Source organism: Oncorhynchus tshawytscha, linkage group LG11 (assembly GCF_018296145.1).
Source record: "Oncorhynchus tshawytscha isolate Ot180627B linkage group LG11, Otsh_v2.0, whole genome shotgun sequence".
Lineage (NCBI taxonomy): Eukaryota > Metazoa > Chordata > Actinopteri > Salmoniformes > Salmonidae > Oncorhynchus > Oncorhynchus tshawytscha.
The window spans coordinates 7046772-7059526 of NC_056439.1; the positions used below are offsets into that span (position 1 = coordinate 7046772).

Here is a 12755-nt window from a genome sequence, read left to right on the forward strand (position 1 = left end):
TACCAAGCCCCACTGCCTAGTGCTAGTGCCTATATACCAAGCCCCACTGCCTAGTGCTAGTGCCTATATACCAAGCCCCACTGCCTAGTGCTAGTGCCTATATACCAAGCCCCACTGTGAGTCTTTGGAGCCAGGCAGCTATACTAATAACTGACTACAGTAGAGGGTTAGAAGAAGGGCTGCCATAGAATCCATTCATTCCTCAAAACACTGGGACTGTATCCAGTCGAAACACACTGACACAAACATCCATCATTCTCTATATAGAACCCTTGTGTGCTGTAAAAATGACATCACTGCGTTACAGAAACTCACACCAGAGAGGGGGATTCTGGGAGTTCCATTGAGCTGTATTGGAGAACGTTGGAGGAGAGGAAGAGATTGAACCATTTCACTATTTGACTGCTAACACAGTGGTTGGCAATGAGAAATGTTGCTTTTAGTCATGTGTAAAAAGCTTTGATTTATCAGGAAAGGATATTTGACATTGTGGAAAAATGTTGTGGGGGCCTGTAGTGTTTTCAATGTCATTACATTCTGAGAAATATGAATCAATTGTACATTTCATACATTTTACATTTCCATTTTAGTCCTTTCGCAGATGCTCTTATCCAGAGCAACACCACTGTCTGGGTGGTGCAGTAGTGCATGCATACATTTTCATACTATCACACTCCTTATGATATTCTTAGTCCAACTCCCCTCATCTGTGCGGAGCTGAAGGACACCTCTCTCTCTCTCTCTCTCTCTCTCTCTCTCTCTCTCTCTCTCTCTCTCTCTGTCTCTATTGTGCTTTTCCCGAAGTAGAGCAGAGCCGAGGAGGAGGGGCACGTTTGCTTTGAAATTAGTGTCAATCAACTGCACTCTGTGGTCTCTGGAGGAGGTGTGACTGCCTGCCTGTCTGCCTAGCTGGACTTCCACCGCAATGCGTAAAGGGTTCACACCCCAGCGAGGGCGGGTCCAGCTCGGCCGGACGTCCTGCAGCTATTGTGATGTTAAGAGCTTTGAGTGATCTCTCCCCACTGACTGGGCCCTGACTCTGTCTGGCTGGGCGAAGGAAACAGCCCAGACAACAGGGGGGGAGTTGGGAGTTGGAAAGTGTCCATAAGTGCTGCATACGTTACAGAGAGCTGGAGATGTACTGCAGATTGCGTCCCGACTCCCGTTCCTAGACTACTCGGAGGCAGCTAGATCATTTTCTTAGCCCCCCCCCCCACACCCCCTTTCACTCTGGGTTTTTAAGATAAAGTGTTTGTTCATGACATTGGATGAGTTGCTCCTGAAGGGTTTTGGGTTCATCTAATTAGCGCAGTGAGGGATATTTGGCTGAAAGCCATGTTAACACACAATTAGTAGAGAGACGGGTATTTCCGTGTGTGATACAGAAAGTCTTGGTGTCAAATGTGAATATTAGCTCCAGATGTGGACCCCAACAGGCTTCCTTCCGCTCCTTGCTACTGCGCATAGGGAAAATGCCCTCGCGAAATCACACTTAAGTAAACTAGTGGAACACTGTTCAGGTTTTTGCTTTCTCTGTGTATGCTCATGCATACCTTTTGATCCTTGCGTGCACACCATTACTGGTTTGATTAACAACGAATTCGGTGATGACTTGCTTACTAATACCTTAGCGAGACTGCAGCCGTACCCCCCCCCCCCATTTTGTCAGAGTGTTTCTGAACTCTCTGTGCCATAACCTTCAAATATTTCTTAAAAATGTATTTTGAAAAAAAGTCTACTATCCTTGTCTGATGTGTAGCCCAGCCCACTGTTCAATTCTCCCTGCATTGCTATGACAAAAAAAAGCCTATTGTACTTCATCTGTTAAAACACAGATCCAGTCCAAATAACTTAACGCTCAGCGATATTCATCACTGGTCATCGGGAACCTTCTAAACCCATACCCAAAGGCCTCCGTCAGGCAAAACAAAAATATACATCATCACAAAGATATCCATCCACCATCTTAGCCCCCCCCCCCCAAAAGAGCATTGAATAACGTGGTTCTAGATTCGCTAACTCTGCAGAAAGAGAAAAATCTGGGGGCCCCAGTATATGCCCTGTATTGATTAAAGGCTGTTGATCGATACTGCACAGTTGATGGTTAGTAGTTTTATGAGGGGCAGTCATGCCGTTCCCACTTTGTTTTATGGTCCTCTTCACCCTCCGCTGACCCAGCACTCTTTATAGGCTCTGGCTAGGGGCCAGGCAGGGGGAGGCAGAGAGGAAGGAAGGCTGGGGGAAACCGACCCATTCAGGGAGACCAGGTAGGCTGGGTGAGACAGACCAGACAGGCATGCCGGGAAGTATAGGCAGGGAGGGAGGCAGGACAGGAAGGCTGGGGGAGGTCAGGCAGGCAGGCAGGCAGACAGACAGACAGACAGACAGGGGGTGCGGGGGCATGTCTTTAGTTCAGCCTCCGACCATCCTCTGGAGTTCAGTGGCAGAGGGGAACGTTTGATATTGTGTTCACTAAGGGCTTTGTTTGGTCTGTGTCCTCGTAGAACATCGAGCTTGTTATTCTGCAGTGTTTGTGTAGTGCTTTGCTGTTACTGTGTCCCTCATCAATTGTGAGTCATGCATTGAAAAGAGAAGTACAGTCAAAAGGATATTTGATCCTATTTTGTTATAACAATGATATTACCATATCCGTGTAAACATTTGGGGTATAACATTAAGTGGTTGAATAGGAGTTGTGTAGGTGGTAAAGGTGGCTCTAAATCATGTTGCATTTCCACAATCATTTTGAAGAGAGATTTGTTCTGTTCTGTTCTATGCTGCCGTCTCCTGATGACTGCTGACACTGTCACCCCTCACAGCACGTGTGTTGGTGTATTGATTACATGATTACCAGCTTTGACACACACACACACACACACACACACACACACACACACACACACACACACACACACACACACACACACACACACACACACACACACACACACGGGACTCACATGCACACGCACATAAACCCATGCACACAAAGGCGGGCGCGCATACAAATCACTCACACAAACTGCTGTTGCTGGTCTTTTAATCGCTGTGTAGGTCCATGAATACATATGGTAATACATTCAAGGGGTCATGCATATTTTACAGCTTTAAAGGGTAGGCGAGGGAGAAAACAGTGAGTGACCAGATATATCCGAATCTTCTAAAGATATTTCAGGTCATACCTCTCCTTTAAAAATAATCTCTACTTCAACTGATGATAGCATAAGCAGTACATAAACAATCCCATAATTGACATGCGTTGTGTGGTCCACACAGAAATACCTCCAAGGCTGCGTGTGTGTATGACTTTGCAGATATGATGGGTTGCCCTTGAGAGACCTTTACGAGCATTGCAGGGATGATGAAATGCACTCTCTCTTACTGTATTCGCTCTACCTCCCTCCTCTGACCAAACCATGGAACTGCACCCAAATCAGATGCGCAGTGAGCATACCAGCGTTTAAATTGCAGGGGTGCATCGAGGGAGGCAGTCGTGCGACTGAATTGTTGGTCCACACAACCGTCTGGGTGGTTCAAACAGCTTCCTTTCTGCTGTAATTACTTCCTGAATTCATTATTCAAATGATTAACTGCTTTTAAAGGGGTGAATTGGATGCTCTCCTAGCTTCTACCCTGTAACGTATATACGGTGTAGCCTACAGGCTACACCTACAATTGCTGTTAAGGGCAAACACTATACAAATGGTCAAATCAGTTAGTCAACCGACATTTAAAACATAAACCAAATCAAACGTAGATGCCCTGGCTCCTGAGCATAACAGAGCAGAGCTTATTTTTTTTCTGTACAAAATGAAGTGACAAATATAATGGAAAATACATACATTGTCGATATAGCCAATCTCTTTGGATATTTATCTAATCTTTTCTCGTCCAGATAAGTCCTCCTATAACACAGAGCACTGTGATAAGTGCTTCCTGTACTGCCCCGTAAAGCAGACCTGAATTCAAAGTGGACAGGGAATTTCTCTTTTGACTTGGTTGTTTAATAGTGTTGGGGGAGAGGGAACCCAGTTTTGTGGGGGAACACCTGAGCAGTGGAGCTGGACAACAGAGGGGAATAGGGAATACCTGATAACCTGCCCCCTGTGGACAATGTAAATGTAATGGGGTTGTGTTGTGACGCAGACCAGTGAAGTTAAGGTCTAATTCTAAGACTTCTAAGGGGCGACTTTATAGTCAGCCAGATACTGTGCATACTTCACAAAGGCGACTGTTAAGTGAATCAACCTGGGGACTAGTGGTTCGCTTTGTTTCCCTAACGTCTATTGAAAGAAGTGTTTGCAAGTACCTAATTTAATCTAAGTGTGCAAAGAAGATATATATATATTTTTTTGTCTGTGTAAAATGCATGAAATAGGGTTCCAGCTGAAAACATAGTCAGTTCCAAGGAGCCCATTGCAGCAGTGTGACAGCCTTTTGTTCATTCAACACTTACCTGGACAAGTCCCTGAGGTAGCGCTGTTCTTTCCTGATGTCTGGGGTTGGGGGGGGGGAGGAGTGTCTGCATTCCGGTCTCCGTGCACGTCCTACTGCGTCACACAACCCGCCCCCTCCATCACCCCCCTACCTCGCTCTCTCACTCCCCTCTTCTCTCTCACTTTGCAGCTCTCAAGGCTTAACACCAGCCAGCTCTTATGCAATCCAGCCCTCACTTGTGGAAATAGCCCTGCAATGCAGCACAGTTATGAAATAGCAAGCCGCACTGCTGCTGTTGGGTTGTGCTCAGGATGGAGGCTGAGAGAGATGCTCAGTGAAGTGGCTACAAGCGAGAGAGGGAGGTTCAGCACAGAGTATCTGCATTCATAGAGAGGGGTTGGAGATGGAACACCCAGAGAAGAAAGTCCTTGAGAAATAACTGTTTTTCAAATCCTCTGTTTTTCTGTAGGCTACTTCATTGCTGCGTCTGATGACTGTATGCAAGCACGCAGATTTGCAGAATTCAGAAACATCTGAATGAAGGAGTTGATCAGACATTTGATTGAAAATGCTACCCTAAGAGGACCAAAATCACTTGAAAGGTGTCGTAGCAGAGGTAGCCTGGTAGTTCGCTGAGCTACGTGCGCTCATTTGCCTGATGGGTGACCTTACCTGAGACCTTAAGTTCATATAGATAACACCTAGACTTTAGCTTAGCGGGATATTATGAATTGAGTGACGGCCATAGACCGGTGAGGACCCACATTTGATACCCGGCCTGTTCAATGAAACTCATCCAGGCCAGGGGTAGTCATTGATTAAAGAAACATTTCAGAGAAAGAGCTCCATCAAATGGCAATGAGAATCCTTCAGAAACTAGAAAAGGGTACATTTTCTGAAGAAAATATGTGTGCTTGCTTCAGCTTTTGCTACATGTTTCAGATACAGTGTATGTATTCTAGTTAGATGAGTTGTAAGTGTTGGTCTAGATTAGAGCTAGTCTGGTCCCAGATCTGTTTGTGCTTTTGCCAGCTCCATTGCTGTCACTGTCGAGCCATACATAATTGGCATCAGAACAAAGAGTGACAAGGCGTTGACATGATGGTACGAACAGACTGGCACACAATCTAGTTGGTCTTGATCTATAGTCTTATAGAAGGTCAAAATATTAAGTCTAGGTAGAGGTCAAGTAAGTTGGTTTAGGACTTGACCTGTACTATTAGACTAGTTAGATGTCTAGTTGGTACAGTTGGTTTTTGGGTGCGGTTGAGTTGGCTTAGACCTAAATCTACGATGAAGTTAGATGTTTAGATGGTCTCGTCCAGGGTTTCACAAACTCGGTCCTGGTGCTCCCCCTGGGTTCACAGCTTTTTTGTTGTTGTTGTTGGGGGAGGCAAGTCCGAGTTTGGGGAAACCCTGGTCTCGTCAAGGTCTATGTTATAGTTAGATGACTTGTCGATAGATCTATAGTGAAGTTTGATACCGAGCTAGAAGGCCTGATTGGTGGAGTGCTGCAGAGATGGTTGTTGTTCTGGAAGGTTCTCCCATCTCCACAGAGGAACTTTAGAGCTCTGTCAGAGTGACCATCGGGTTCTTGGTCACCTCCCTTGACCAAGGCTCTTCTCCCCAATTGCTCAGTTTGGCCAGCTCTATAAAGAGTCTTGATGGTTCCAAACAACCTCAATTTAAGAACTATGGAGGTCACTGTGTTCTTGGGGACCTTGGAGGGGGGGCGTCACATGCGCTAGCTAACTGGCACAGAGTGTCACCAACTAGCCTCCCGCCTGCCATACTAGTAACCAGTAAACGGTGTCCTTCTCCCACGTCTGTCGGGCAACTTTTTCCACGCTGTTCTATTAACGAAGACAGGTGTTTGGCAGGAACCAATGGGATGCTTGGGGCAGGTGTTCCTGTAGATACAGGAATGCCCACATGCAGGAACACCCCTAAATTGCAGGCTGCAGTTGCACACTAATTGTACTGGCTCGGTGAGAGGTTTGCGCTGCTCGAATATAAAATGAAGTATGTATTTTTTAAGATGTATATTTCGCGCACAATATGTGCCAATAACGTTATATTAGTTTGAGTATAAGTACCCGGGACTATTTCACGTTCACGCAAGCCTACATCTGAAAGAGACATGATGAGAGACCTTGCATGAAATTAGAGGATCTGCTTGAATAAAGGTAGGTAGCAAGTTAATTTAGTGCAACGTTCACGCTTCAGAGTATTGCAAACGCCAGCTTGGTGGTACCTAGCTAGCTAACTTTGACCTAGCTACAGTAGCTAGCTGACGTTAGCGGAACTACATTTTTGGATAAAGTTATCTTGCTAGCTAGCTAACGCAATATAGACAAGACAAACATATTGTGCTCCGTTATAACTAACTTCGCTATCATTTTAGTTAATGTAATATATGCGCATTTTCACTATGAATCACAAAGCTAGCTAGCCTAGTTGAAATTAGCTGAAGTTAGCACACGTAAGCTAGCTAGCAAGTAGGAAAGGTAGCACTAGTCAGCTATTCATCATATAGATACCAAATGTTACATTTGTCATTGTCTGCTAACTAACCAGTGTGAATAAAGCGGGTTGAGTTAACTAGCTAACGTTATCCCGCTAACGATGTTAACAGCAACCCTTAGATAGCTAACTGCTAATAGCTTGTTGGCAACATATCCGGGCCACATAATCACATGCTGATTTAGGCTTTTTAAGCTAATGGGTATGTAGCCAGCTAACGTTAGCTACTTGTATAAATTGAGACTGACTTTTGATATGGCAAGCCTAACTTTACAAAAATGTCTATTCAAACTAAAAAGTAATTGTTAGCCTAATATTTGTATTCCCTGACAAGTTTATTCTAGCTAGCTAACATACTGTATAATTGAAATAGGTACATTTTAATTAGCTAGACTAGTTAGTCCTTTCATGAGAAATATATATAGTTAGTTGAAACTGGCTAATTCTCTACCTACATCTGAGTTCAGCAATGCCCATCACTATTATTTAATGTACATTTGTGGCGTGAATGTATGGAGGGAGGCCTGTGTGCTGGCTATTAGAGAATACAGTAGATGAGTGTTTGTTGCTACGGGTGTGGAATCAAATATTTTGTCCCACCACCTACTACTGTACATCAAAGTACATTATTAGTATTCCTCTGTTTACCAGTGGGTGGCGCAATTTCACAATCAGCAACACGTTATTTTCATAAACTGCCTTTAGATTTGATAGTATATGATACAGATATATAGTATGAAATAAACAGACCAGGATCTGTCTTTGTTTAGGTACGAAATAGATGTGTGATGCAGGCCTATGTCTAGTCTATACAATCTTGGGAGGCAGACCCTTCATATCCTAATCAGACAGCTCTAAAAGTTCTGTAAACACCAGCCAGAGAGTCTTGTAGGAAGTCGAAACAAAAAGGCAATGAATGCTAGATGCTACAGAATCACGGAGTTCACAGGATGTCACCAATACAATACACCAGTAAATCATTTGTGTGTCCTCAGTCCTTGCACATCCAGTCTGGCGTCAACCACTATCAACAGATAGGAGAATAATCCATAACATTCAGTATCAAGTCCAGTGACCATCAACCCCCAACTTGAGTATCACAAACACTGGAAATCATGTGTATTACAGATAGGGCAAATGTATAAATATTCAAAACATTCTATTAATTACCCTCAACTGAATATTAATTTTGTATTACATTTTTTATAGAATTTTAAAACATACAGTGAAGCCACTCAACATTTACATTCAGCAGACACTCCCATCCAGAACGACCCACTGGAGCAACCAGGGTCAAGCGCCCCCACCCAGTCGAACCGGGGACCCGAACCAGCGACCTCTCGGCCACCCGCCCTAGCTCCCAACAGCCAGACCACCAACCATCTAAGATACCCCTACAGTTCCCATTATTCCAAACAGTGAAATTACTTGACCAACAGAAAATAATATCAAAGATCTGTATATAATGACAAGATGCTTATGTTTACGTCCTAACAATGGGAGTGGTTCTAAGGCAGGGAAGGCAGGCGGACAAGTTTAGTCCCAAAATGAGCCCATAGAAATGCATTGGATTAATTTTGGACTGATTTTGGCGAGTGAAACGGATCCTACGCATGCATACAAGGACCGGACATTTTTTCATTAAGAGTTCAATGGAAACATTCAACAATGGTAAGTCTATCGCGTTACAGCCAAAAGGCTATAGCCTATTATTGAACATGCAACTCCTTAAATGTAATGGCAATATGTAGATTTCCGCCTAAATGGGCATACCCAAAGGTAACTGCTATTCATGTGTAATTACGTGATTGTTACATGCAAAAACTTGGTATATTTGAAAAGAAGACATCTGGGAGATCGTGAGGAAATGATCAGAAGATATGAGTTACATAGTTCAGAGTACACAAGATCAAGCACACAATAACAGTTTTTTTTTTATATTGAAAGTCCTATGTCAAGCTACAAGTGAATTATTGATGACAACGTGAACAATATCAGAAAAATAATGGGATTAATAGACCTAACAACTAGAAATGAGCAGAAGTTTTAGTAAGTGGTGTCAGGTGTGGTTATGGGGCGTTTCCAAATCTCTGAGCCAGGTAGCAATAGTTCTCATTACGCATAAAGGTTCTAGGCCGAGGCCTCCCGAGTGGCGCAGTAATCTAAGGCACTGAATCGCAGTGCTAGCTGTGCCACTAGAGATCCTGGTTAGAGTTCTGGCCTTGTCGCAGCCGGTCTCGACCGGGAGACGCATGGGGCAGTGCACAATTGGCCCAGCGTCGACCGGGTTTGGCCGGCAGGGATGTTCTTATCTCATTGCGCACTAGTGACTCCTGTGGCGGCCGGGCGCAATGCACGCTGACACTGTTGCCAGGTGCAGTGTTTCCTCCGACACATTGGTGTGGCTGACTTCCGGGTTAAGCGGGCATTGTGTCAAGAAGCAGTGCAGCTTGGCTGGGTTGTGTTTCAGGGGACACACGGCTGTCAACCTTCGCCTCTCCCGAGTCCGTACGGGAGTTGCAGCAATGGGACAAGACTGTAACTACCAATTGGATATCACAAGATTGGGGAGAAAAGGGGGTAAAAAAAAATGTCTAGGCCTTGCTTTCTCCCACCCAGGTCATCTGCAAATCCATGGAAACCTTATCTCATTGGCTAAAAGACTGTTAAGTTGCCATAGTAGCCAATCCCCTGTGTAATGGATGCCTACCGCTCGTAAGCAGGCAACATCATATTTTTGATGCGCAAAGATATAGTCACTCGGTGGACATTCGATGTTGCTGTTAAGACATACATCATCAGATAACATGGGCAATATGCTAGATTTGTTCATACCAACCAAATTATTAATTTGATACCCTCTATGTAGGTATAGCTCAAACACAGACAAAATCTCAGTTTACCTTGTAAGATGTTTGGTGAAAACGTTTTGCAATAAATATTTTGACTCTCGGGGTTGGTGATCAATAATTGTAGGTCACAGGCAGACAAATAAGATATCCTCATGATCTGTGGAATCCAGCCTTTCGGTGTGTATCAACGTATTCCGTGTTTTAGTTTATGCTTCACAACGCTAACCGGAATGTAGGTAGCAGCCATCTTGAAATGAGGTCATCGGCATGAAGGCACCAATCAATAGCCAAGATTCTCAGCTTTCCGCAGACACCCTGCTTTTGCATATAGGGATTACCCTTCTCATACCAGACTCAATTGAATAAAACAAATCTCATAGGCTCCCCAAATAAACATTTTGAGACTTAATGAGGCAGCTAATAATGTACAACTAATGCAAGCAGTTCCATATCATATCTATTTAATCTTTGTCAAGTGCTGAATATAATAAGTGTAGACTTTACCGTGAAATGCACTTACAAAGCCCTTAACCAACAGTGCAGTTCAAGAAGTTAAGAAAATCTGTACCAAGTAGACTAAAATAAAAAGTAATAAGTAACACTAATAATAATAAGGCTATATACAGGGGGCACCGGTACCGAGTCAGTGTGCGGGGGTACAGGTTCGTTGAGGTAATTTGTACATGTAGGTGGGGTGAAGTGACAGCATAGATAATAAACAGCGAGTAGCAGCAGTGTACAAAAGGTAGAGCGGAGGGGATGTCAATGTAAATTGTCCGGTGGCAATTTTATTAATTGTTCAGCAGTTTTATGGCTTGGGGGTAGAAGCTGTTAAGGAGTCTTTTGGTCCTAGACTTGGAGCTCCGGTACCGCTTGCCGTGCGGTAGCAGAGAAAACATTCTATGACTTGGGTGACTGGAGTCTCTGACAATTTTATGGGCTTTTCTCTGACACCGCCTATTATATAGGTCCTGGATGGCAGGAAGCTAGGCCCCAGTGATGTACTGGGCTGTTCGCACTACCCTCTGTAGCTCCTTACGGTCAGATGCCGAGCAGTTGCCATACCCAGGCGGTGATGCAACCGGTCAGGATGCTCTCAAAGGTGCAGCTGTAGAACCTTTTGAGGATCTGGGAACCCATGCCATATCTTTTCAGTCTCCTGAGGGGGAAAAGGGTTTGTCGTGCCCTCTTCGACTGTCTTTGTATGTTTGGACCATGATAGTTCATTGATGTGGACACCTAGGAACTTGAAGCTCTCAACCCGCTCCATTACAGTCCTGTCAATGTTAATGGGGGGCCTGTTCGGCCTGCCTTTTCCTGTAGTCCACGATCAGCTCCTTTGTCTTGCTCACATGTTGTCCTGGCACCACACCTGCAGTTCTCTGACCTCCCTATAGGACGTCTCATCGTTGTCGATGATCAGGCCTACCATTGTTGTGTCGTCAGCAAACTTAATGATGGTGTTGGAGTCGTATTTGGCCACGCAGTCATGGGTGAACAGGGAATATAGGAGGGGACTAAGTACCCACCGCTGAGGGGCCCCTGTGTTAAGGATCAGCGTGGCAGACATGTTGCCACCTGGAGGCGGCCCGTCAGGAAGTCCAGGATCCAGTTGCAGAGGAGGGGTTTAGTCTCAGAGTCCTTAGCTTAGTGATGAACTTCATGGGCACTGGTGTTGAATGCTGAGCTGTAGTCAATGAACAGCATCCTCACATCTTTTTGTCCAGGTGAGAAAGGGCAGTGTGGAGTGCAATAGAGATTGCGTCATCTGTGGATCTGTTGGGGCGGTATGAGAATTGGAGTGGGTTTAGAGTGTTCGGGAGGATTTAGTTGGTGTGAGCCATGACCAGCCTTTCGAAGCACTACATGGCTACCGACGTGAGTGCCACTGGGTGGTAATCATGTAGGCATGTTACCTTCGCTTCCTTGGGCACAGGGACTATGGTGGTCTGCTTGAAACAGGTAGGTATTACAGACCCCGTCAGGGAGAGGTTGAAAATGTCAGTGAAGGCACTTGACAGTTGGTCTGCGTGTGCTTTGAGTACACGTCCTGGTGGCCCAAGGCTTTGTGAATGTTGACCTGTTTAAAATTTGTGTTCACATCGGCTACTGAGAGCGTTGTCACACAGTCATCCAGAACAGCTGGTACTCTCATGCATGCTTCAGTTTTGCTTACCTCAAGTCTAACATCCATATATTAAAGCTGACAGTCTGCACTTTAACTTCATAGTCATTATATCATTTCAAATCCAATGTGCTGGACTACAGAGCCAAAACAACAAATGTGTCACTGTCCCAACACTTTTGGAGCTTACTGTAACTATCGCAAACAAATATATGGCATGTTAATATACCTTGCCTAATCAGGGTCTATGTTTGGGATAGGCGATGTAGGATTATCAATATTTCCTATGCAAACAATTTTCTCGCTATATAGATGGAGCATGGAGGTGTCTATCCAAACAGTGTCTATCCAAACAGTGTCTATCCAAACAGTGTCTATCCAAACAGTGTCTATCCAAACAGTGTCCTCTGCTTGGACCCGGATGGTTAAGAGGATGTAAACAGACAGCAGGTGAATGGGTCCAGAGATCTGTGTCTGTTTTTTTCTGGTTGCTTATCAAAGATAGCTGGCTATCTTGGTATAGAATCAGCTTGATCCCCTCTGTCGAAGACGCTTGGACATTTTCAGTGGTATTGTTTGCAAAACACCCCCATAAAGAAAATGAGAATTTAAAAACAGGCTCAGTCCCTGGTTCGACCGTGATCTTGCAGAGTTACTCCACCTCAAGAATTGCATTTTGGCGGAAGGCTCGGCACACGCATACTCAGGCTGACTGGCTCTCGTTTAAGCAAATGAGAAATAAGTGCACTCGGGCTATCCGGAAGGCCTAAGTTAGTTAGTTTAAGGAGCAGTTCTCTCTCTGTGGGTCTAACCCCAAG

At 44.6% G+C, this 12755-nt stretch overlaps 1 protein-coding gene across 2 annotated transcripts in view; it reads left to right on the forward strand.

Moving 5' to 3' along the window:
- Positions 1 to 6318: 6318 nt before the first annotated feature.
- Positions 6319 to 12755, forward strand: part of LOC112245000 (bifunctional UDP-N-acetylglucosamine 2-epimerase/N-acetylmannosamine kinase) — a 44835-nt gene continuing 38398 nt past the window's right edge. Inside the window, exons 1-2 of one of the 2 annotated variants that reach the window (XM_024412927.2) lie at positions 6319 to 6623; positions 8170 to 8631. In XM_024412927.2, the coding sequence (XP_024268695.1) occupies positions 8629 to 8631 (3 nt within the window). In that variant the 5' untranslated portion in view covers positions 6319 to 6623; positions 8170 to 8628. The remainder of the gene's footprint in view (positions 6624 to 8169; positions 8632 to 12755) is intronic. The other variant, XM_024412928.2, reaches the window with a different exon arrangement.